Source organism: Hevea brasiliensis, chromosome 14 (assembly GCF_030052815.1).
Source record: "Hevea brasiliensis isolate MT/VB/25A 57/8 chromosome 14, ASM3005281v1, whole genome shotgun sequence".
NCBI lineage: Eukaryota > Viridiplantae > Streptophyta > Magnoliopsida > Malpighiales > Euphorbiaceae > Hevea > Hevea brasiliensis.
Genome location: NC_079506.1, coordinates 83,436,591 through 83,463,175, shown reverse-complemented (window position 1 = coordinate 83,463,175; position 26,585 = coordinate 83,436,591). Strand labels below are relative to the sequence as shown.

Here is a 26,585-nt window from a genome sequence, read left to right as displayed (position 1 = left end):
ACGCATAATTTAAATATTCTTAAATCGTGCAAGCCTTATCAGAGTATCTTGAATGAATATATTGTCACTTACTAATCCAAAAAATAGACAAAATCTAAATAGACAAAATGCTGAATAAATATCATAAATATCCCATAAGTAAACTGCGGAGTCTCTACAGATTTCAAAAAAAAAAAAAAAAAAAAAACTTAAACTGTTCAATAAACAAAACTAATTATTAGCCTGAGAAGACATGAATTCGGGCATACCATGAGAACAAATCAAAGTTGTCCCTCTCCGTAAAAATGGGTGAATATTTGGATCACTTGTAAAATTCTCTTGACACAAACAGATAATGCATGCAGAGAAAACGTGGTTTGAGCTAGATGCTCAGTGAATGATAATTATAGCACACAACGGAATAGGAACAGGCAGACGCTTAATTAATTTCACAATAAATTTTCTATTCAATAAAATCATGCTCATGCTGTCAAAAATCATTAATAAAATAACTTCATAAAATATATATATATATATATATATATATATATATATATATATATATATATATATATATATATGAAATTCATTCAATAAAAATTTTATGGTACAGTGCACCAGGGTGATGATACCCCACATCACCAAAGGCCAGATGGTAAGCGCGCTACCAGATATCAGATACTTTCCTCCTCCTTCACAGATATCAATGCATATGATACTAATGCAACCATAAACTGCAATGATGCATGACTCAACAATGCAACCTAATACCGTGATAGTCCACACGGCGGGGCCAGATAACAGAAACAGATACTGGGCACAGGTACCAATTCAAAACAGAAAACCAATTTGTACAAATCAATCAAAATCAATAAAAAATTTCAGATATCAAATAATAACTGATAGTGCAATTCCAATAGTGTATTTCAATAATTTCAGAGAGTCAAATAAATCAAATCAATCTCAAATCAATTCAATAAAATCAAATCAATCTCAAATCAATTCAATAAAATCAAATCAATCTCAAATCAATTCAGTAACACATCGGTAAATTTTATAGTCAAATATCAATCAATATAAATACATTAAAGGCCTGTTCCCGGAATCCTAATGGGTCTAATGCAGAGATAGTTGGCAAAATCAATTATTTAATCAAAATCGAAATAAAATTCAATAATAAAATAAAACTCTAGAAAATCACATATAAAATCATTGTTAAAATATTAATTTAAAATTTTATTTAATAACAAACTTAATGCTAAGAAATTTTAAAAGGGACAAAAACGGTGCCATGCATTATAATTACCACTCACCTGGAACCTCCAAGACAATAGTTATTTCAATGGAAGAGAGACAATTTCAGCTGACAGAATGAATATTTGAATCTCCTACATACCCAAAATATAAAAGAAAAATATTAAATAATAATAAAATAAAATAATTTTAATATATATATATTGAGTGGACGGACGTGTACGAATAAGGATACAAGGTTTGTATGAACAGGGGATTCAAATTTTATATATATATATATATATATATATATATATATATATATATGAAAACCTTGGACGGACGTGGACGTACGAACAGGGAATTCAAATGTTTATATATATATATTGGACGGACGTGGACGATATTTCTGATACACAGGATCCTCTTAAAGAGGCAAGTGTAGAGCATACGTATCTCTGATTATAAGAGTATGATACACGTTAAAAGGTTTTCGGAGAGAAAGAGAAGAGTTTTAGAAAGCCGTAGAAGAGAACTTCAGAGAATATTATTGAAAGGGAACTCAGTCTGCTTACAAAAGAAGAGAGCAACTCCTTATATAGGCGAGGAGGCTCTTAACATTCTGAACCCGGTTAGAAAGCGCTCACAGACACTCTTAAAGCAACATAAAGGAAAGCAAAATAAAGATAGACACATTATTACATTATTGACTGACAAACTTTAACTTTTATCATGGAGTGGTGGACAGATTGAGGGTGTCAAAGTCAGAGTCATCAGAGTCGATTCCAAAAATGTCCTTTGGCCACTGTCTGTGTACAGGAGATGGTGGGTCAGCACTTTGAATGGCATCTCGTGACTCTGTGTCCATCGGATCCTGGGAATCTTGCCACATGGGATGGGTCCAGTCAATAGGCTCATCAGTGAGAGACTGGATGGGACCAAGTGATGTACAATTCACATGGGGAGGTACCAGACAATAATAGCTGTTGATTTCACAAAGATATTCAGCTAGTTGTTTTCTCAAGGGTCCCATGGCTTCCTTGTCAATAATTGATCCCTCGTAAGTTCTCCACTCGTATTCAGATTCAGGTCGGAGGAGTCCATCGGGCCTTTTAGAAAGGCACGTGAAAAATGAACATGGTTCTAATGTTGAAATTTGAGTAGCGATGGGCCTTTCTTCTATTCCATGGGTGTCTATGATGCGCTTCAGACTGTAGCGCCATGCTGATATGGGCTTGAACCATTCCAGGAATCTGGATAGAAGAGTTCCATTGGTGTTGTTCATAATATATTGATATAGGGCCATGAGTGGGAATTCTATCCCTGTAGAATAGAGAGTAACCATGCACCAGAGGAGCCATAGTTCTTCCAGGATGAGTTCTCTGCCACGGTGGATACTGAAACAGGTGAGGAAAGGGTTGTCAGGGATAAAGACAGTCGAGGAGGGGAGTAATCCCCTTAGGGTGTTTCTTGCACTCAAGTAGTGAAACTGATGATCCCTTGCGAACTTAGCCATTTTTGTGATAGGCTGGTTTGGTGAGCATCAGGGAAAAAGCATGCGGAGTAGGAACTAGGAAATTGTGCATTGGAGAAGGAGTATGTGGAGAGGATGAAAATGATGCCATGAGGATCAAGGGGAGTGTAGAGAAAGATTGGATCAGGTGGAGGGTTTTTGGCCTGGATAGGAGGTCAGGAACCAAATTGTGCTTCCCTTTGATATGCTGGACTGTGAATTTATACTTGGCGAACCAGTCCTTAAGCCTCAGTAATTGTGGTTCAGGAAGAGACTTGTTTCTGAAGTCTAGAACCTTTGGGAAAGATGAGCTGTCCATGACCACAGTGAAATGATGGCCAATTAAATGAAATTCGAATTTCTTTATTCCATTTTTGACAGCTAATATCTCTTTGTAGACTGAATGATAATGTTTCTGAGGCTCTGGGAACTCTCCACTAGCATGTCCGCAGATATGTTTTTCTCCTTGAATCTCTTCGATGAGTACTGCACCCCAGTGGGTGTCACTAGCATCAGTCTGAAGGATGCGGTGTCCAATGCTAGGAATCTTTAGTGGTGAAGGGTTTAAAGCCACTTCTTTTAATTTTTTGACTGCACATGTCTGTTCTTCCCTCCATGGTGGGGCATCCTTTTTAAGCATCTTTGACAGCTGGCAAGTGTGGGCAGCCACATGCGGGATAAACTTCCTGATATAATTGATAATACCAAGGAACTGTTGTATCTGTTTTACTGTCAAGTCCCTATCAGGAAACTTCAGTAATTCTTCTGCAATATGAGGTCCCGGTTGGTATTTTCCATCCTTGAATTTCATTCCAAGGAAGTCGATGTCAGTTTGGGCCAGTGAGCTCTTTTTTTCTGATAGCATAATTCCATAGGAATCCACCAATTGTTGAAATGTGGAGAGGAGTGTCCTATGGGTCGCAACATCTTTGGAGAAGAGAAGGATATCGTCTATATAAATAAGAGCACTATGTAGTATGGGCTCGAATATCCTTGTCATGGCCTTTTGGAAGACTGATGGGGCCGTCTTAAGGCCGAATGGAAGGACTGTCCATTGGTACTGGGCCGTAGGAATGCAGAAAGCAGTCTTGGGCCTATCAGAGGGGTTAATACCCAGTTGCCAAAAACCAGCCTTAAGATCAAACTTGGAGAAGACATGGGCTTTGTGTAGTTGAGTGAACAAGGCTTCAGGCTTTGGTAATGGGAACTTGTCATCTTGGAGGAAATGATTCAGAGGCTTATAATCTATGACAAGTCTTTTCTTCCCTCTTAGTCGTTCCGATCTTTTTTCAACATAAAAGGCCTGGCAGGCCCATTGGGAGGAAGTGGGTTCTATGAGGCCTTGTTGGAGAAGCTGTCTGCACTCTTCTTGGGCTAGAGCCAAGTCTATAGGATTCATTCCCGGGTGTGATGCCTTTGCCTGTTGATACAAGTCTATAGGATTCATTCCCGAGTGTGATGCCTCATATTGCAGAAGAATTACTGAAGTTTCCTGATAGGGACTTGACAGTAAAACAGATACAACAGTTCCTTGGTATTATCAATTATATCAGGAAGTTTATCCCGCATGTGGCTGCCCACACTTGCCAGCTGTCAAAGATGCTTAAAAAGGATGCCCCACCATGGAGGGAAGAACAGACATGTGCAGTCAAAAAATTAAAAGAAGTGGCTTTAAACCCGCCACCACTAAAGATTCCTAGCATTGGACACCGCATCCTTCAGACTGATGCTAGTGACACCCACTGGGGTGCAGTACTCATCGAAGAGATTCAAGGAGAAAAACATATCTGCGGACATGCTAGTGGAGAGTTCCCAGAGCCTCAGAAACATTATCATTCAGTCTACAAAGAGATATTAGCTGTCAAAAATGGAATAAAGAAATTCAAATTTCATTTAATTGGCCATCATTTCACTGTGGTCATGGACAGCTCATCTTTCCCAAAGGTCCTAGACTTCAGAAACAAGTCTCTTCCTGAACCACAATTACTGAGGCTTAAGGACTGGTTCACCAAGTATAAATTCACAGTCCAGCATATCAAAGGGAAGCACAATTTGGTTCCTGACCTCCTATCCAGGCCAAAAACCCTCCACCTGATCCAATCTTTCTCTACACTCCCCTTGATCCTCATGGCATCATTTTCATCCTCTCCACATACTCCTTCTCCAATGCACAATTTCCTAGTTCCTACTCCAGACAGTTTTCCCCCCGGATGCTCACCAAACCAGCCTATCACAAAAATGGCTAAGTTCGCAAGGGATCATCTATTTCACTACCTGAGTGCAAGAAACACCCTAAGTGGATTACTCCCCTCCTCGACTGTTTTTATCCCTGACAACCCTTTCTTCACCTATTTCAGTATCCACCCTGGCAGAGAACTCATCCTGGAAGAACTATGGCTCCTCTGGTGCATGGTTACTCTCTATTCTACAGGGATAGAATTCCCACTCATGGCCCTGTATCAATATGTTTTGAACAACACCAACGGAACTCTTCTATCTAGATTCCTGGAATGGTTCAAGCCCATATCAGCATGGCGCTACAGTCTGAAGCGCATCATAGACACCCATGGAATAGAAGAAAGGCCCATCGCTACTCAGCCCAACATTAGAACCATGTTCATTTTTCACAGGCCTTTCTCTAGAAGGCCCGATGGACTCCTCTGGACCCAGAATACTGAATACGAGTGGAGAACTTACGAGGGATCAATTATTGACAAGGAAGCCATGGGACCCTTGAGAAAACAACTAGCTGAATATCTTTGTGAAATCAACAGCTATTATTGTCTGGTACCTCCCCATGTGAATTGTACATCACTTGGTCCCATCCAGTCTCTCACTGATGAGCCTATTGACTGGACCCATCCCATGTGGCAAGATTCCCAGGATCCGATGGACACAGAGTCACGAGATGCCATTCAAAGCGCTGACCCACCATCTCCTGTACACAGACAGTGGCCAAAGGACTTTTTTGGAATCGACTCTGATGACTCTGACTTTGACACCCTCAATCTGTCCACCACTCCATGATAAAAGTTAAAGTTTGTCAGTCAATAATGTAATAATGTGTCTGTCTTTATTTTGCTTTCCTTTATGTTGCTTTAAGAGTGTCAGAGCGCTTTCTAACCGGTTACTGTAATGTTAAGAGCCTCTCGCCTATATAAGGAGTTGCTCTCTTACATATGTGCATCGAGTTCCCTTTCAATAATATTCTCTGAAGTTCTCTTCTATGGCTTTCTAAAACTCTTATCTTTCTCTCCGAAAACCTTTGAACGTGTATCATACTCTTATAATCAGAGATACGTATGCTCTACACTTGCCTCTTTAAGAGGATCCTGTGTATCAGAAATATCTTTGTTTTGACATTAAGGTGCGACGGTCCCGTTATCACATGTATAATGAACAAAAGGGCACAGCCAGAGAGTACCTATGGAGAGGGAAGAGGCATAGCATGAGTTCATTATATGTGTGGTAAGGGCTCCCGGCTTATCTTGGTATCAGAGCCTCGTAACGTTCCGGGGGTCTCGGGTTCGAGTCTCGCCCCTGCGTAAAAAACGACTCTGCGCTAAGAGTGGGCCTGGCAAACCCAGAGTCTGCGCAAGTGGAGTCGTGGTGGGCTTGGGCCTTGGCCGTGCGCGGCCCATGGAGACTGAGAGCTTATGAGGAATTTGGTGCGCTACCCGGACAGGATATCCTTTTCGGGCTAAGGATATATATATATATATATATATATATATATATATATATATATATATATATATATATATATATATATATAGGGACGAATTCGGTGGTGGATAAACAGGGGACGAATTCGGTGGTGGATAACAGGGGACGAAGGTTATATATATATATATATATATATAATATAAATTGAAGGTTATTATTTCACAGTAATTATGATCAATCCAATTCAATACTAGTGATCAAAGAAAAAAAAAATAAATTTCTAGGGTAGTTGTAACAAATCAATGAAAGAAAATAAAATCAAATTCACCCATTATTGAAAAAGAATGAGAATTTTTACCTTGAAAACAGAATCGAATGTGATGAATAGAGAAGGAAAAATTTAGGGATTCTCTGTTGAGAATATTTGATAGAGGTGACAACCAGGTTTTGAGAGCAAAGTTTAGCAGAAGAGATGATTAGGGTATATATATATATTTCAAGAGTTCTATTAGGTGTAGAATGGGATAAGAGTTATTATTAAACTGGGTTGTTCAGATTGCAGATATATATTTAATTTCAAAAATAACATATATATATTTTTTATAAATATATTAAATTATTGTTAGCTTATTAAAATAAAATAATAATAAATAATAAATGTATATGGGTTTCCACATACTTCTCCCCTTAAAAAAAATTCGGTCCCCGAATTTGAATAGACAAAATTCTAACCTGAAGAATCAAATAAGTGAGAATATTTGGCTCGCATTTCAGATTCTGCCTCCCATGTGGCCTCACTGCTTGAGTGATTATGCCACAAGACTTTGATCAAAGCTACTTCCTTAGACCAGAGTTTCCTAATTTGTCGATCTAAAATCTTTACTGGTTGCTCCTCATATGACATATCATCCCTAAATTGCATGGTTTGAGGTTGTAAAACATGAGATGGATCTGGTACATACTTCCTAAGCATAGAAATATGGAAAACTGGATGTACATGTGCAAAACCAGGTGGAAGGGCTAAACGGTAAGCAACTGCTCCAATTCTCTCCAAAATTTCAAATGGACCAACAAAACGAGGGCTAAGCTTCCCTTTCTTGCCAAACCTCATGATTCCTTTCATAGGGGAAACTCTCAGAAATACATGATCACCAATCATAAATTCTACATCTTTACGCTTAGGGTCAGCATAACTTCTCTGTCGACTTTGAGCAGTCAAAAGTCGATCACGAATTAGTCGAACCTTCTCTGAAGTTAATTGTATCAACTCTGGTCTAGTAAGCCTTCTTTCTCCAACTTCATCCCAACAAACCGGTGACCTACACTTTCGACCATATAATGCCTCATATGGAGCCATCTCTATACTTGCCTGATAACTGTTATTATAAGCAAACTCCACTAAAGGCAAATGATGATCTCAACAGCCACCAAAATCTATAACGCATGCATGAAGCATGTCCTCTAATGTCTGTATGGTCCTTTCTGACTGTCCATCCGTCTGAGGGTGAAAAGCAGTACTAAAGTCTACTCGTGTTCCTAAAGCTTCTTGGAATTTCTTCCAAAATCGAGAAGTAAACTGAGTACCACGATCGAGACAATGGAAACGGAACTCCATGAAGACTAACAATCTTTTTATATACAACTGCAAGTTTAGCAAAGTCATATGTAGTCTTCACGGGAAGGAAATGAGCAGATTTTGTCAATCATCACTATCACCCAAATTGCATTGTAACCACCTCGTGTACTAGGTAAACCCACAACAAAGTCCATGGCAATATGCTCCCACTTCCACTCGGGAATAGGCAATGGCTGAAGTAACCCAGATGGTCTCTGATGTTCTGCCTTAACCTGCTGACAAGTCAAACATTTAGCAACAAATTTTGCAATATCCCTCTTCATGCCACCCCACCAATAATGCTCCCTTAAATCACGGTACATCTTAGTTGAACCTGGGTGTACTGTGTAAGCAGAATGGTGTGCCTCCTCCATGATTTCTCTTCTCAACTCATCAACATTGGGGACACAAAGTCTAGTGCCATAACGAAGAACTCCATCATCATTCAACATGAACCCTTGAGCTTGGTCTTGATGAATATTATCTATAATCTCACACAGTTGAGAATCCCTCTTTTGAGCAGCCTTAATTCGATCAATTAAGATAGGCCTAACTCGAAAATGTGCTAAAAATGATCCAACTATGATTTTAAACTTTACTCCCTGATCTAACTCATGTAATTCACCAATCAAAGGCCTCATCTTGGTAGATATATGGGCTAAACTACCAGAAGACTTCCTGCTTAGAGCATCAGCCACCACATTAGCCTTTCCAGGGTGATACTGTATGGTGCAATTATAATCCTTCAGCAATTCTACCCATCTCCTTTGCTTAAGATTAAGATCACGTTGGTCAAAGATGTATTTGAGACTTTTATGGTCAGTGAAGATTTCACAAGTCTCACCATACAGATAGTGCCTCCAGATTTTCAAAGCAAAAATTACTGCAGCCATTTCCAAATCATGAGTTGGATAATTCTGCTCGTGCCTTTTCAACTGACGAGAAGCATATGCAATAACCCGTCCATGCTGCATCAAAACACATCCTAAACCAATTCTAGAAGCATCACAATATACTACATAACCCCCTGATCCAGATGGAAGGGCTAACACTGGTGCTGTAGTTAAACAAGTCTTAAGCTCCTGAAAACTTTTTTCACAAGCCTCAGACCACTGAAATTTCACATTCTTCTGTGTCAACTTAGTTAAAGGTGCTGCAATACGAGAGAAATTTTGAACAAACCGTCTATAATACCCTGCTAAACCCAAGAAACTATGAATCTCTGACACAGTTGTGGGTCTAGGCCAATGAAGCACTGCTTCAACTTTTTTCTTATCAACGCACACCCCATCCTTAGATACTGTATGGCCTAGGAAAGCCACACTATCTAACCAAAACTCACATTTTGAGAACTTGGCATATAGCTTGTGTTCTCATAAAGTCTGAAGGACAATTCTCAAATGCTGCTCATGCTCCTCCTTACTCTTTGAGTACACTAGAATGTCATCGATGAACACTATAACAAATTGATCTAAGAAAAGCTTGAAAACTCTATTCATGAGATCCATAAAAGCGGCCGGAGCATTGGTAAGACCAAAAGACATTACAAGAAATTCATAGTGTCCATACCTAGTCCTAAAGGCCGTCTTGAGTATGTCTTCTTTCTTGACCCTCAATTGATGATACCCAGATCGAAGATCAATCTTGGAAAAATACTTTGCACCTTGAAGTTGGTCAAACAGGTCATCTATGCGTGAAAGAGGATACTTATTACGCACAGTTACCTTATTCAATTGCCTATAATCAATGCACATTCTCAAAGACCCATCCTTCTTCCGTACAAATAACACAGGAGCACCCCATGGAGAAACACTAGGGCGAATAAACCCCTTATCTAGTAGGTCCTGTAGTTGCTCCTTCAACTCCTTAAGTTCTGCGGGTGCCATACGATAAGGTGGCATAGATATGGGCTCAGTTCCAGGAACTAAGTCTATACCAAACTCTACCTCTCGCTCCGGGGGTAAACCTGATAAATCTTCTGGAAACACATCAGGAAACTCTTTAACCACTGCAACATTCTCCAAACCTGCACCTTCTACCTGAACATCTCTAACATAAGCTAGATACCCTTTACACCTCTTTCGCAATAATCGTCTAGCACTCACTACAGAGATAAGATTACTAGAGGCTATACTGCGATCTCCCTGAAATTGAAATTCTGCCTCCCCAGGAATTTTAAAGAGTACAACTTTATTATGACAATCCAATGAAACGTGATAAGTGGCTAACCAATCCATGCCTAAAATCACATCAAACTCAAACATATCCAAAGAAACAAGATCTGCAGCTAATTCCCTATCTCCAATGTGAACTATACATCCCCTATACACCATATCAGTGTCTATTGCATCCCCCATAGGTGTTGATACAGATAAAGGATACTCTAACAAAGTAGGTGGTGTACTAAATCTCATGGAAAAGTATGGAGAAACAAAGGAATGACTGGAACCAGGATCAAACAGTACTCTAGCATCAAATGAGCAAATAGGAAGTGTACCTGTCACTACTGCATTAGATGCCTGAGCATCCTGCTGAGTCAAAGCAAAAACTCTAGCTTGACTTCTACCACCAGATGTCTGTCCCTGAGTTTGAGCAAATCCTCTACCACCAGAACCTCTACCACCCTGTCCACGAGCACCAAAACCCTGATTTCTACCACTATCTTGTGGCTGGTTGAACTCGAGAGGGAGCAGAATGTGTTGCTTGACCAGCACCCTGAGTTGTCTCACTAGTAGGACAGTCCTGTCTACGGTGTCCCAGCTGTCCACAACCAAAGCATGCTCCAGTGACCCAATGACAAGTGCCCTTATGTGGCTTACCACAATGATGACAAAGAGTGGTAATAGGCTCAGTGCTAATCTGGTTATACCGAGCATTCCCTGCATGTGTCCTCTGCTCACGTCCCTGACCAACTCCAGATTGATGTGCCCTATTGCCAACTGTAGACTGAGAACCCTGCTTATTATCCTGATAAGAACCTTGATGACTATGTCCTCTGTTAAATTGATTACCTTGACTAACTTTCTTAAATCGCTTGCCGCTCCACGAGCCCAACGTTCATCATCATACATCTCCATCTGTCTAGCCCGATCAACCACCTCCTCATATTTAGGTAGTCGTAAAGGAGCTACACGATCAATTAGCCTGTCTCGTAAGCCCCTTTCAAACCTGCGAGCCTTCTTCTCCTCATTTGGAATCAAGTGTTTACCGAAACGGGATAATTTTGTAAACTTCATCTCATACTCTGTAACTGTCATTTTACCTTACTTCAAGGTTTCAAACTCCAAAGCCTTAGCCTCTTGAACACTAGGAGGGAGAAATCGCTCCAAGAAGAGAGAGTGAAATTCAGGCCATAGGATAGAACCTTTAGGTCTCCCATTCTTCTTAGAGATATACCACTCACGAGCAACTCCCTTAAGCTGATTTCCTGCCAACATCACCATCCTAGCACTACTGCAACCCATAGTGTCATGACACCTCTCCATGTCATCTAGAAAATCTAAGGGATCAGCTAATGCATCCTCTCCAGTGAACTCCTTTGGTTTTAGCTTGAGAAAATCTGTAGAGTCAAGGAATCGAGCCCTATCCTGAGCTGGTGCTGAAGTAGAGCCAACCACTGGTTGTTGTGGTTGAGTTGTAAGGTACTCAGCTATAGTATTAACAGCACGATTCACTGCATGTAATCCCGCACGGATCTGCATAAGAACTTGACCAGCCCTAGGTGCTTGAGCTGCAGTAGCTAATTGGAATGGTTGTGCCCCAGTCTTAGCCATAGGCGTCTGTTCAGATGTCTGATTAATAGTTTGAGGTGGTACCTCCCCTGTTGGATCAAGGTTTGCACCATTAAAACCCTTGGCCCTAGTTCTCCTCTTACGTCTAATAGACCCAGGCACCTATTCATTTTAATAAACAAGCATTAAATTTGAAAATGTGAGCCACATTAAGACAGGTGAAAAGTACGAAGGACGCAGATATCTGAAGCAATGATAAACTGGAAAGACGTTAAGGATCCTATGCTCCGCAAGTTTACTAGACCTCAACCGAGCTCTGATACCAACTTTGTCACCACCTAAAATTCTGAACCGTGACCGGCGCATAATTTAAGTATTCTTAAATCATGCAAGCCTTATCAGAGTATCTTGAATGAATATATTGTCACTTACTAATCCAAAAAATAGACAAAATCTAAATAGACAAAATGCTGAATAAATATCATAAATATCCCATAAGTAAACTGCGGAGTCTCTACAGATTTCAAAAAAAAAAAAAAAAAAAACTTAAACTGTTCAATAAACAAAACTAATTATTAGCCCGAGAAGACATGAATTCGGGCATACCATGAGAACAAATCAAAGTTGTCCCTCTCCAGAAAATGGACTGAATATTTGGATCATTTGCGAATTCTCTTGATGCAAAGCAGATATGACAGAAAAGCGTGGTTTGAGCTAGATGCTCAGTGAATGATAATTATAGCACACAACGGAATAGGAACAGGCAGACGCTTGATTAATTTCACAATAAATTTTTTATTTAATAAAATCATGCTCATGCTGTCAAAAATCATTAATAAAATAACTTCATAAAATATATATATATATATGAAATTCATTCAATAAAAATTTTATGGTACAGTGCACCAGGGTGATGATACCCCACATCACCAAAGGCCAGATGGTAAGCGCGCTACTAGATATCAGATACTTTCCTCCTCCTTCACAGATATCAATGCATATGATACTAATGCAACCATAAACTGCAATGATGCATGACTCAACAATGCAACCTAATACCGTGATAGTCCACACGGCGGGGCCAGATAACAGAAACAGATACTGGGCACAGGTACCAATTCAAAACAGAAAACCAATTTGTACAAATCAATCAAAATCAATAAAAAATTTCAGATATCAAATAATAACTGATAGTGCAATTCCAATAGTGTATTTCAATAATTTCAGAGAGTCAAATAAATCAAATCAATCTCAAATCAATTCAATAAAATCAAATCAATCTCAAATCAATTCAATAAAATCAAATCAATCTCAAATCAATTCAGTAACACATCGGTAAATTTTATAGTCAAATATCAATCAATATAAATACATTAAAGGTCTGTTCCCGGAATCTTAATGGGTATAATGCAGAAATAGTTGGCAAAATCAATTATTTAATCAAAATCGAAATAAAATTCAATAATAAAATAAAACTCTAGAAAATCACATATAAAATCATTGTTAAAATATTAATTTAAAATTTTATTTAATAACAAACTTAATGCTAAGAAATTTTAAAAGGGACAAAAACGGTGCCATGCACTATAATTACCACTCACCTGGAACCTCCAAGACAATAGTTATTTCAATGGAAGAGAGACAATTTCAGCTGACAGAATGAATATTTGAATCTCCTACATACCCAAAATATAAAAGAAAAATATTAAATAATAATAAAATAAAATAATTTTAATATATATATATTGAGTAGACGGACGTGTACAAACAAGGATACAAGGTTTGTATGAACTGGGGATTCAAATGTTTATATATATATATATATATATATGAAAACCTTGGACGGACGTGGACGTACGAACAGGGAATTCAAGTGTTTATATATATATATTGGACGGACGTGAACGTACGAATAGGGAATTCAAATGCTTATATATATATATATATATATATATATATATATATATATATATATATATATATATATAAATTGAAGGTTATTATTTCACAGTAATCATGATCAATCCAATTCAATACTAATGATCAAAGAAAAAAAATAAATAAATTTTTAGGGTAGTTGTAACAAATCAATGAAAGAAAATAAAATCAAATTCAATGAGAATTTTTACCTTGAAAACAGAATCGAATGTGATAAATAGAGAAGGAAAAATTTAGGGATTCTCTGTTGAGAATATTTGATAGAGGTGACAACCAGGTTTTGAGAGCAAAGTTTAGCAGAAGAGATGATTAGGGTATATATATATATATTTCAAGAGTTCTATTAGGTGTAGAATGGGATAAGAGTTATTATTAAACTGGGTTGTTCAGATTGCAGATATATATTTAATTTCAAAAATAACATATATATATTTTTTATAAATATATTAAATTATTGTTAGCTTATTAAAATAAAATAATAATAAATAATAAATGTATATGGGTTTTCACATGCAAGAACCCCTTTATTTATTTATTTATTTATTATCAATGGCATTGGATACAGTTTTTAATGCAGCTGCCAAGTTCTATAGCCAAGAAAAGAATTAACAGTACAATCTTCATTTTTAGTATAGAAATTGGTTACTAAGATGGGATTTCAACTTCAGCCTGCAGAAAGTGTCAAAACAGCAGTGTTTCCTCTTGGAACAGTTGTAAAGGAAACTGAACAAAATAGTACAGAAATGATTTGCGAGAAAACGAATCAATTCTCATTTATCAGATTGGTGTTTATATGCCAATTCAGTCAAGCTAAGCAAAACTAGATTCTAACAAACTCGACCAATCAGTCTGCGACTGGCGGGAAGAAAACTGAATAAATTCTGCTGCTCTACTGCACACCGTTTCATCAAGTGTGCAGCTCACCGTTTTATTCTTCCTTCTTTTATCTTCCCACTACGCATCGTTTCATATACAACTCAACTCAACTCAACTAAGCCTTTATCCCAAAAATTTGGGGTCGGCTAACGCATCGTTTCATATAAATTAATTATTCATCCCCCTCAAGATGGAGGCGTCTGAAGGTTCAGAAGCACCATCTTAGATAGCAAGAACTGAAATGCAGCTGTGCCTAGATGTTGCATGAACAAATCCACCAGCTGTAACTTGGAAGGAACATGAATAGGGGAAACGAAGCCTTTTGCAAGTTGATCCCGCACGATATGACAGTCGATTTCCAAATGCTTTGTGCGCTCCTGGAATATCAGATTAGCAGCAATATGTTGAGCTGCCTTGTTTTCAGTGTAAGTGAATTGGTAAGGATTGATTAATGTGAAATTCATGAAGCAAATAAGTAATACATTTCAGTACACGCATGCTGGACATTGTAGGTGAAATTCATGAAAATCTTGTAGCCATTTTGGTTTTGATACTGGTATTGTACTTTTCCTCAATATAGGCAGAGGTGAGTCTGCAGAAACATGTGGATTGACAGAAGAAATAGTTGGTGAGTCTGCAAGTACAGAATCTGCAGAAGATGTATGAGTAGATGTAATAGTTGAAATAGTAATAGTTGAAATTGAAGGTGAGACAAAATGTGTAATCATCAAATATGTGAACCAATTACAATTGCATTCAGCTTTAAAAGGAACCAATTAGTTTAGAACTGCAATACAACAATACTGCTGCCTTTCCTCTTGCAGGCCCTGTGAAATTAGTATCACCAACAACATTTCCTTAGTTCACACAAAGAGACCTGAGTTTGATATCAACCAACAAAGCCAACCTGAGTCCTGACCAAGCCAATCAATTCTTACTATTTTGAGCTAGCGTTTTCTATACATGACATGAACAATCTAAAAGCCAAAGGTATGAACTTTAGAAACAAGTTAAAGAAGATCGGCAGCCAAGCATCGTATAACTCAATTATAGTACATTGAACATTCTCTAATTTACTACACAACCTTTTTTTTTTTAACAATACAAGGTACAAATAAAGACAACAAAAACATCTTAGAACACAGTAATCTTAATGTCTCTAACAGTTGCAAAATGCTTCAAAAAACAGAAAATGGCGAAATTTTCAACTGACGCATCTAAAAATGGATACATTCAATACATTCCTCTTAATAAGCTCAAAGACACAAACATCTCCAACTTCTATAGCATTTTCCCTTGCAAATGCATGCCAACCAGCAGATAAAGCAGCTGTACGACTACCTGAAGTGCTGATCAAGTTAAACCACAATCTATCTGCAATTTGAAGCATTATAAGCTGTGTTTTATACTCAAAATAGCTTCTGAAAAAAGGAGCTGGCATGGGCTGCACCAAGTAGTGTCAATAACTCAATATCAGATGTTATGTCTACGATAATAAATTTGAGAACACGTACATTGTATGCAGAATGTTCAATTGTAGGCAACACGACACTAATAAACAGTAAGCATTTCCATTATCACATGCATGGTGTACAGTAATTTCCAATGTTGATTTTGCTAGTGGACGAACCTGGTAGATCTATATATATTCACTAAGTACTCAACATCCAAAATAAGAAACTTCTTTAAGAATAATTGAATAGAGTTATGTTGGTTTAATGTATTTATCGAAGGCATATATTCAGGATCCTACCACATTGCTGTGATCCCAATGATACGGCTTCACAACAACCTGAAAAGATGGATACTTTGCCTTGTTGGCAGCCTCAAGAGCTTGAGAAGAGGTCCTTGAACATGAATGTGGCCTTCTGACTTTCCCATTATCATTCTTTTTGCACCTCGATTGCGTGAACTTCCCTACAATAAATCAACTGATAGATGGATAAATATTGTTCCTCTAAACTAATTTCATGCAAAAAGGGTCTCAAAAATTTATTTGGTGCAATTTTTTGAATTTCCTTGGTGGCAATTGAGATTCTTGGGTTGGAAAATGTAATTTAGATTCCAGTTTATATACTAAGTTGATCTTGGGTTTAGCATGGTTATTAGAACAACATCAAAAACCATTAAAGGATGAGAAACAAAGGCCTTCTTTTGTCCCCAAAAAGCCAAATTTTCATCTCCTCCTTAGGCCTGCGAATTTTTCAAGATTATACCACTAGAGTGAGTGCTAACATGTGTAGGCCAACAGTGAAATGATGAAATGCCCCAATACTCAATCAGTTTTCATTTACTTACAAGATCGACGTAGGAATGTTGACTTTTCCCCCATTTTCTTGCATTGTGACAGAACATCTAATGCTTCAACAGAAGTGTCATCTTCATTTTCTTCGATGTTAGTATCATGGAGTTCACCATGATTTGGCTTTGCATTGTAGAAGTTATTACATGGGTACTCAATCTCTAAAGTGCTCTTATCAAATATGAGTGCACGAAATTGGCAATCTCCCTCATATTTAAAAACTAGAAAATTTCCATGGTCCAAAGAGTAATAATTCGAGAAATCTCGCCAACCTTTTCCCAAGCAAACATCACCATTGCAATTCAACAACTCCATTCGCCACTTAGCACCAGAAGGAACGTTAAGGATTACTGGACTTGACAAACCATTTCCATATTGTCTCATAAACTTTCTTGGAATCCCCTGATAAAAACACCAATTGAATTATATATAAAATCTATAAGAATAGATGAAATCACACACAAAGTCTTAAGCCTGTTAGTTAGTTTAGCATCACTTAATAGGTAGGCAGCATCGCAGCAGGTCACTCCTAAGTGCAATGGGATGCAATAATTAATTGATCTGAAACTTATGAGGGAACTACAAGTTCCCAAATTGAAAAATTCAGCTATGGGTAAAACATGAAAAGCAGTAGAAATTTTAATTATAATAGAAAATGATCCAATCAAGCAGGAGTCGTTAGCTGGTAAGAAAAAGCTATAATGTGTCTAATTGAAGCATGTGTATCAGTGGTTTATGCTGTCATTTCTAAACTAAATCATAAACATAAAAGAAGCATTAATGCATGTATTAGTTATGACAGTATTTGCTCATTCTAAATCACCAGAAAAATGCCTAGCTACTCTATATTTTCTGACTATACTAAGAGCAGAACTTGGCTTAATTGTTTGATTAACTTTGGACCCAGATGGGATTACAGAAGAAATTGAATCATATACAACATTGCAGGCCCACTATTGTTCTGGAAATATAATTGGTTATCCTCACAAATAAGACAGAGTGCAAAAATCAGTAATATTCGGAAGATTGCGTGTGAGAAAAACCCAAAAAGAAAGTAGAGAGAACATGAAAAGAACAGTAATAGAGATGCTTACAAGTTTTCCCTCTTGGATAGTACTGTCAAGAATTATCTTGAAAAAGTGGGGAGCATTTTCCATGATCCTCAAGCTCTCTCAACTTAAAAATTGTCTCTTATAACAGCTTTCTATGAGTTCCTCTGAGTTTCAATACAACTTGCACAAAAAGAATTGTTTGGTTTAAATGCCCTCCTTAATTATGCATTTGGTTCAAATGGCTTATTTTAACATCCTTAATTATAGATTTTCAAAGTACATATTTGTTGCCTAGCTTCGCGTAGCTTGGTGGAACAAGCCACTTCTTGAAACCTGGCCAAGCCAAGACTCCCCTCCCTTCTTTTCCCTCTATCTTGACGACCAAAAAAGAAAAAAAAGTACATACTGGCTGGAAGAAAGATTTTTTTAAAAGAGGTAAAACTTTTTTTTGCCTTTAAAATTTTATTTTTTTAATTTTTTAAATTAACAATTTGAAAAATTTTCCTATCTTACTTTTTATTATCTTAAATTACTCAATAAAACTTTTTATTACTCCACAAAACTTTTCCTCACTACATTGAAATACACATCGTGAGAGTAAATTGCATTCTATCCCTTTTATTTATTTTATTTCAATCACTAGATTTAAATTTATTAAAATTGATTAATTTTAATATTATTTTAGAAAAAGTCACGTAATTTGCCATAATAAGTTTTTAACTTTTTTTAATTAAATTAATATTTAATTAAATAAATTTATAAATTATTATTTTATTATTTTATATAAAAATCAAAATATTAATAAAATATTATATATTAATAAAATATTATTCTAAAATTTAAAATTATTATTATATTATATTTTCCTTATTATTATAAATTAAATTTTAATTACTAATAAATAACATACATATAATTAATAATTTTATTAATAAATTTAGTTAAAATAAAATAATTTTATTGATAATAATTATTAATTAATTTAATAATAAAAAAACGTAAAATAATAATTTTATTATTTTTAATTTGAAAACCTGTATTTCTAAATTAAGGAAATAAATTCATACTTGGGTTCTTCTTTTTTTTTCACTATTCTTAACATATTATATTTTCATAAAAGACATATTATATTAAATATTAAAACAATTAATATTCACATATTAATTATTAATAATAATAAAATTATTAAATTTTATTTAAAATACATCAATTATTAAAAAAATAAAAATATAATTAAAAAATAAAATAAGTTGACACACTATAACTATTGAGATATACATGTATCAGTATAGTATGTGTATATACATACACATATATATATATATTATCCCTTCCTTTTTAACACGGTTAATATTAATTTTTATATATTATTTAATTATTTAATTTTATTATTTACATTTTAAATATCAATAAAAAATATATATAATATTATATAGTAAGTTTTTATATTTAATAATAACAAATATTATAATTTACACCGACATAAATTTTTGTTTAATAATATTAATAAATTGATAATGATAAATTTGAAAAATAGCAATAAATATATGTAATTATATGATAATTAGTTTATTTGAATTATATAGTTAATTATATCATTCAACATTGAATATAGTGGTAAATGTTGATTAAAAAGAAATAAAGTGATGTTGATTAAAAAAATACTTAAAAAGAAAATAGTGGTAAATGTTTTTTTTTATTTTTTTAAATTATTAGATATTTTTAAAAATTTAACTTCATAAAAATTTAATATTTTAATAATTTTTCAGCAAACATTACAGTATATATATTTTTTAAAGTTTGAATACTGTTAATTAATAATTTAAAAAAATAATCCCATAAAAAATAATTTAATTAGTCTTTCTTTATCTTTCAGGAAGATTTAGGTATAGAACTTTCCATGTAGTCAAAAATGATAGAAAGGCAAATGACTACCTATTTGTGTAACTCATAAATTTTATCAGATGTATTGAGACTTCATTGAATAAAATAAAAATTAGAAAATAATTTTATATATTTAAAAATGTCAAAATTATATTAAAAAATATAAAACATTTTTCTATTGATGATTAAAGGGTGATAAATTCCACTTGAATTTTGTCTATTTTACAAAATAATTAGACATGAAAGAAATTATTTGGAGGATTTTTTTTTTTTTGTAACTGTTATGAATCAAAAGATATATACAGTGGGATTCACCTATTAAATAGATGTTTATGTCTTAAATTTATAATGCACCGAATATAGGAAAGCTTAAAATACCACCACTGATTGCTGAAATTACAGTCCTTTAATCATCTAAAAACAAAGAACACCTGCTTAATTCTCCATACAAAGGCCAAACCACAAGAGCAAGTGACTGAAGAACCTAGAGATCAAATAACTATACTGCTGCTATATATATTTAATGGATTGAGATCACTGAAAATAATTAATTAGCTAGATATGCCAGTGCCTGTTCCTTAACTATGACAAAACATATATGATTAAAGCAACTGAAACCATCTAAGAAGCATTTTTGAAGATTGAAACATTCAGAATATTGTTCTTGATCAGTTGGAAAACGCAAACATCTTCAGCTTGCAGTGAATTTTCCCTTGCAAATGCGACGAAGCCTGAGGTTAGACAACCCATTCTTTTTAAAGGATAGAATCTCACATTCACAGGCCATACCTTAACCTTATCTGCAACCTGAAGCAGTATACTTTCTGTTTCTGTGATCTCCATAAGCTCTTTCATAAAGCTGTTTGGTACATACTGCAATTGATATAACATTTTAAGATTGATTTTATGAGGAACGATAGATAAATCTTTTACTAGGAAGCTTTCTAAGATGAAATTTATCATTGAATATTGTATCTGTAACCAAGCACAAAAATTAAAGATCAAATGTTAATTAATCAATGGAGCCTTACCACGTTACCCTTCTCCAAATGGTACGACTTCACAACAAAGTGGAAGGATGGATTCTCTGTAATGAGGTTGTTGGCAAGTTCAGAACCATCTCGGAAGATGTATAATTTAGCTTTTTTGCTAACACTCTTTTCACAAACCAATTCAATGATATCTTTATCTTCATCTTCATCTTCATCTTCTTCCACGTTGAGTTCTGATGGGTACTCTATCTCTATCCCATTTTGATCACATATGAACACATGAAAATGGCTATCTTTCTCATATTTAAAAACGACTGTGTCTCCAAGGTCCAGAGAGTAATGCTGTGCAAATTCTTTCCAACCCTTATCGAACCAAATGTCTCTCTCATTTTTAAGCAACTCAACTTGCCAAGCAGCACCACTTGGGAGCTTGAGGGTTACCGGATTTGACAGAGAGTTTGCATATTGTCTAGCAAACTTTCTTGGAATCATCTGATAATTAATAAGTTAAGTCATCCACACCACATTTAGAAGCCACTATACATTAAAAAAAATAACAAGAATATGAAAACAACAAGGATATATATATATATATATAGAGAGAGAGAGAGAGAGAGAGAGAGGAGAAGAGAATGCTTACAAGTTTTCCATCCTTGACGGTGTTTTCAAGAATAAATTTGAGAAAAAGTGATCCCATGCTATCCATGTATGATTTGAAACACGAACAGGTTGACTTCGGCAATTAAGTAATACAGAAGAGAAGGGACATATGGAACATGAATAATTGTCATGTTCATGGTGAGTTACAGCCATGGGAACCCATTAATGAAAAGTTACAATTTTTGCCTCTTCCAGTAGCTTTCTTGGAGAGATTTGCTATCAATTCTGATCGAATCTAATTCATGATTCAGGAAAGGGAACCAAACTCGATTTTCAGGAGTGGCAATTTCGAGCCAGAAACTGTAGGGCGATGAACGGTCTGAAACTTTAACTTAATCGATCCGGGCCTGGTTCCAAACGAGCCCTTGTCCGTGACTGGTTTCAAGTTTCAACTTCAGATTGCAAGGATTGTTAACTGGAACAGTTGTCAAGCCAACCTTCTGCCTCTGTCCTGCAAGCTCTGGAGCCAGTACTTGGCAGGCTGGAAAAGATATGCTCGTACTTGGTAGATAATTGTCAGACTCTCAGCTTTAAACATGAGCTTTCTCTGAGATACTCTCTGTTTGGGTTTGTACCAGACTACCCGGGTTGTGAAATGTTTCTTGTTTGCTGGTCAAGCATAACTGAAAGTAAGAAATTCAAACCGGAAAAACTAAAAAACCCGAAGACCAAACACACTTAAAAGTAAATCTTGCAGCCATAGCAAATAGCTTTCGTAGCTCAGTTGGTTAGAGCACCCGTTTAGTAAGCGGGAGGTCTTGAGTTCGACTCTCAACGAAAGCAAACAAGTTTTTTTCCACCCAAACCACGATTCCAGCTTTAAAAAGTTTCTTGTCTGCCCCACTTGCACACGTACCCACTCTTAAATGCTTGTTTGGCTACTGAGAAATTTCAGTAAAAAAGGATAAAAGATCCAAAAGCTGCATCTGGTTGCCTTGAATTGATGGATTTGCATTTTCAGTTTTAGCAAACAAGTTTTTTTCCACCCAAACCACGATTCCAGCTTTAAAAAGTTTCTTGTCTGCCCCACTTGCACACGTACCCACTCTTAAATGCTTGTTTGGCTACTGAGAAATTTCAGTAAAAAAGGATAAAAGATCCAAAAGCTGCATCTGGTTGCCTTGAATTGATGGATTTGCATTTTCAGTTTTAGGAGACTGAAATTGTAATGAAGCTTAAGCACATATTTTTTCGTGCGCAGTTGATGGGTTTTGCAAGAAAGACAATAAAAACTTGAATTGAATAATAAAAAGGAATGAAACAGAGGGAATTTCTTCAAGCTACATGTGGTTGCCAGTATAAGAGCAAGACCCACAAGAACTTCTCAACTGTTAACAGAATGTGTTAATGACTGCTCAAAGCTTTAATTAGGGGTATGTTTGGCAAAATTATATTTCTTTAAATATGTTAAGTAGATGTATTAAAATATGTTTTTCAAAAAGTTCTTTTTACCTTTCAACATCAACCTACATCATCTATGAGTAATGATTTATTTCAAAACATCACCTCCTACTTACAATATATAAATCAACCTTACATTACCATTCAAGCAACTTCAAGAACAATATCAACAAGCTTAACAAAAGAACCATCTATTTACTGGCTATGCATGCATTTTTTTATTTCATGACTGGGTATGCATGCATGCATGCGCCAGTGAACAAAAGTTGCATTTCATAAGTTTAATTTCAGGCCTTTGTTGTGGCTTAAGTGCACAATTTTGAAGTTACTGGTCCATTCAAGAGGACACAAGCACAGGCAACAGAGAGTTATGGAAACATAGTCATCTTACAGTCTATGACTGCTACACACTGGTAAAACACTAACGGAATTGCAATATACACCTTTGAAAATGGATACTTTCAGAACTTTACTCTTGATCAGCTCAAAGATGCAAACATCTCCAGCTTCCAGAGAATTCGCGGTTGCAAAAGCACGCCAACCCACGCTTAGGGCAACTGAGTGACATCTTGGAGCAGGTTTGAACTGCACAGGCCATACTCTATCTGCGACCTGAAGTATAGCATTCTCTGCCTTATGCTCAATATACCTCCGGAAAAAGCGACATGGTATGGTCTGGATCGAGATTAAATAGTGTCATTATAAATGTAATAATAAAAATTTGAACATATGCTTTCGATGTGTATGCAGATAGGAGATGGCAGGGTGGCAGATATCTAACTCAAGTTAAAATTTGATGATCAACCCAGAAACCTAGCAAGCCTCACCAGTTATCATAAGGGTATCATCTAATTTTTCTGATTTATGCAGATTTCTCCATAGCAACAAGTTTGCAAGTCTTCACAACCAAGCTCAAATAAAATATAGAGTTATTTCTGGTTAATATGTTAGTTTAATTATATTTAAAAGTACTGATGACCCTACCACATTGCAATGCTTCCAGTGATATGAACGCACAACAAGCTTGAAAGATGGATACTCGGAGGTGAAGTTGTTGGCAGCTTGAAGAGCTCCATTTGTACCCGAACATGAAGAAGGCCTTGTCAACGTAGTCAGCCTGAAGTCACTCTTCTTGCACATCACTGGCATGGACTTTCCTACATTACAACAACTAACAGATGAGCAAATATTTTTTTGGCAGAATCAATCAGATAGCCAGTTCTCAGATCAGGTAAGCTTCATCTTTAAATTTTCCAGGTACGAAGTCAAGATTATTGGGCTGAAGGCAAAAATTAGATTCTTGCGTTACTTTCAAAGCAGGTTTTAGGATCAATTTAATTATTTATCATCCAGTAAAGAATTATCAAATATCACAATTATCAGAACAGCATAATAGAAAAAGCAAAAATAAGAGTTTCTTTTGGGTAAAAGAGAAAAAAGGAGAGTCATATCACACCTTCATTCATTGCTGAATCAGTTCTCGTCCACTTGAGAGACAGTAGAAATGGTGATTTCTCCCCCCTTTTCTTGCCTGATGGCAGATCGTCATCATTTTCTTCTGTTTTGGGATCTTGGAGTTTTGGTTTCCCAGCACAGATGCTACCACATGGGTACTTTATCTCTGTAGCACTCTTGTCAAATATGAATAAGTGGAAAATGGAGTCTCCTTGGTGTTTGAAAAGTATCAAGTGCCCAAAGGCCAGAAAGTAATACCCTGCAAGTTCTCGCCAACCATTTCCCAACCAAACCTCGTGACCACACACCAACAGCTCCACATGCCATATAGCACCACCAGGGACTTTAAGGACTACAGGACTCGACAGACCTTCTCTGCATTTCCTCAAAAACTCTCCTGGAATCCGCTGATAAAGACAAAATCGAACACAATCAAAATCCCAAGAACAATAAAAAGAAGAAAAACAGCAAAGGATAAAGAGAACGCGAATGAATATAACAGGGGAAAAGAGACAAAAAGCTCACAAATTTCCCCTCACGAATAGTGCTATCAAGAATTATCTTGAAAAAATGTGGTTCACTTCCCATGATCATCAACCTCAAGCTCTTGGCTCTAAATAGTAATAGCTTTCACAGAGATTCTCTGTTATTTTTTATGAAACCAAAGACCAGTTTCAACATGCTATTTGCCCAATCAAAACCAGGACAAAGGTAATGGTGGGCAAGTTTCAACTACGCTTTGGTGGGCAAGTTTCAGATACTTTTTGCCTCTGCTTTATTCCTTTCAGTAAAATGAATTCTATTTATGGGAAGAGAGGCGCACTTTACCGTCTGACACTCTGCAGTCAATGAAACGCCTTTGACCTCTCTCAACAAATTAAAAAAGGCACTGAAGTTAAAGTTTGTTTTGTGCAGCACTTCACTTCGCTGTCCAATACCTGTTTTGGTTTGGTTCTGAATTTGAACCGGTAATTTCGGTTCAAATTTCAAAAGGGTTGAAATCAGCCCTTCAAGATTCTTTTAGTTTTGGCTTTCGGTTCAATCCTAGCTTTGCACAATTTTATGATTGATTTTTTTTTTAATTTCGTTATTTTTTAAAAAGGAAAAATCTGGTTTTTCTTGGAATCAAACCAATTGGTTTCAGATTGATTCTAATCCAATTCAATGCCAATTTTACCAATTTCAATTTTAGTTTTAATCAATCCAGTCCTAATTTGATTTCGATTTAGGACCGATCCGATGAGAAAATTTTTTTTCTTTGTATCACTTTAATTTTACCAAATTTCAGGGGAAATTTTTTGAATTACACTGATTAATTACCTTTAAGCATTCAGAAAGTGTCCTACCATACAATCATTCTCAAGTGATCACAATTTGGTCTGGTAACAAATCACAAACTCAACACAAAATCTATGATTTAATTTTCAACCAAATATTAATTGCAATTGGATCAAACAGATATCAAATTGAAGTTTCAACATCTATACTCCAGAAAAAATGATGAAAGTTCAGGATCTGTAATATGCATCAGGTGAACTATGTACTGGCCCTTTGGCCTTTTGATTGATTTGTCAATGAAATGTATCTTAGATAATAAATAAATAAAAAGAAAGAAAGAAAGAACAATGATAATAGGTAATGTCCGTGCTATATATAGCAGCCATGGAAACACCACTAACATAACAGTCCTCATCAATATAAGGAAGAAAATGACTACCTAAGCCTGAAATTAAATGTGAGAGCGCTAGAGATTACAAATAAGAGCAAAACACAGAGAATTGATTAGTTATAAGAATAAAACTGCAAATTACAAGTCATGCAAGTAGAAACATTTGCTAGTTGAAAATTTAATTGACCAAGAGTCAACAAATTCAGGATGTCCACGCCAAGTTATTTGAGGAAAACAATTTTCTACCCACTGCAAATCTAGATGGACAGAGAATTTCCTTATCATAAACGTTGCAGAACTAGGCAAATAGCACTATTCACATATGCTTCTGTTTTAAATTTTGGCTATAAAATAGCAATTGCAATGCAACAGAGTTCCCTCCTGAACTATAAAAGCATAAATGGCCAATCTTGATTCTTTATTCACAGAACTTGATGGGTTGCCCCGCGACAATGCCAATATTTCTGAGGATGTTAACGGGGACATGGCAGAGGCAGAGGTTGAAGCTCTTAATTCCTTTAAAACAAAAACATGAAGTGATATAATGCAGAAAGTGGAAGATGCACTTGGGAAGGTTGTGATTTTCCAAGTCATGGAAGCACAGTATTTGAAGGAGAGG

At 35.9% G+C, this 26,585-nt stretch overlaps 3 protein-coding genes and 1 non-coding gene across 4 annotated transcripts; 1 reads left to right on the top strand and 3 right to left on the bottom strand.

The window, feature by feature from the left end:
- Positions 1-8,830: 8,830 nt before the first annotated feature.
- On the bottom strand, positions 8,831-11,083 carry LOC131173015 (uncharacterized). Its single transcript, XM_058134661.1, has one exon. It carries the CDS (start codon positions 11,081-11,083, stop codon positions 9,380-9,382), a length of 1,704 nt encoding a protein of 567 aa, XP_057990644.1. The 3' UTR covers positions 8,831-9,379.
- A 4,507-nt stretch (positions 11,084-15,590) lies between these two features.
- On the bottom strand, positions 15,591-22,039 carry LOC110636635 (B3 domain-containing transcription factor VRN1). The gene is made up of 6 exons (XM_021786432.2): positions 21,422-22,039; positions 20,821-21,273; positions 20,414-20,662; positions 16,850-17,255; positions 16,305-16,468; positions 15,591-15,995 (listed from the first exon to the last, which is right to left on the bottom strand). The coding sequence occupies exons 1-6, from the start codon at positions 21,485-21,487 to the stop codon at positions 15,756-15,758; spliced, it is 1,578 nt and encodes a 525-aa protein (XP_021642124.2). The 5' UTR covers positions 21,488-22,039; the 3' UTR covers positions 15,591-15,755.
- Positions 22,040-22,150: 111 nt separating this feature from the next.
- TRNAT-AGU (transfer RNA threonine (anticodon AGU)) lies at positions 22,151-22,224 on the top strand. Its single transcript has one exon. It is a non-coding gene; the product is annotated as a tRNA-Thr (tRNA).
- Positions 22,225-23,046: 822 nt separating this feature from the next.
- LOC110636650 (B3 domain-containing transcription factor VRN1-like) lies at positions 23,047-25,057 on the bottom strand. The gene is made up of 4 exons (XM_021786446.2): positions 24,823-25,057; positions 24,299-24,704; positions 23,827-23,999; positions 23,047-23,517 (listed from the first exon to the last, which is right to left on the bottom strand). The coding sequence occupies exons 1-4, from the start codon at positions 24,889-24,891 to the stop codon at positions 23,230-23,232; spliced, it is 936 nt and encodes a 311-aa protein (XP_021642138.2). The 5' UTR covers positions 24,892-25,057; the 3' UTR covers positions 23,047-23,229.
- Positions 25,058-26,585: the final 1,528 nt, after the last annotated feature.

Bases quoted from the DNA above. Each gene is read 5' to 3' on its own strand.
- LOC110636635 (XM_021786432.2), bottom strand. From the start codon at position 21,487: ATGGATAGCATGGGATCACTTTTTCTCAAATTTATTCTTGAAAACACC. The intron at 20,663-20,820 runs GTAAGGCTCCAT...TATCAATTGCAG, and splicing joins ATTTGGAGAAGGGTAACGTG to TATGTACCAAACAGCTTTAT. The intron at 15,996-16,304 runs GTAGGATCCTGA...TACTTGGTGCAG, and splicing joins ATTGGGATCACAGCAATGTG to CCCATGCCAGCTCCTTTTTT.
- LOC131173015 (XM_058134661.1), bottom strand. From the start codon at position 11,083: ATGGAGATGTATGATGATGAACGTTGGGCTCGTGGAGCGGCAAGCGAT.
- LOC110636650 (XM_021786446.2), bottom strand. From the start codon at position 24,891: ATGATCATGGGAAGTGAACCACATTTTTTCAAGATAATTCTTGATAGC. The intron at 24,705-24,822 runs GTGAGCTTTTTG...TGTCTTTATCAG, and splicing joins CTATTCGTGAGGGGAAATTT to CGGATTCCAGGAGAGTTTTT. The intron at 23,518-23,826 runs GTAGGGTCATCA...ATCTCGATCCAG, and splicing joins ACTGGAAGCATTGCAATGTG to ACCATACCATGTCGCTTTTT.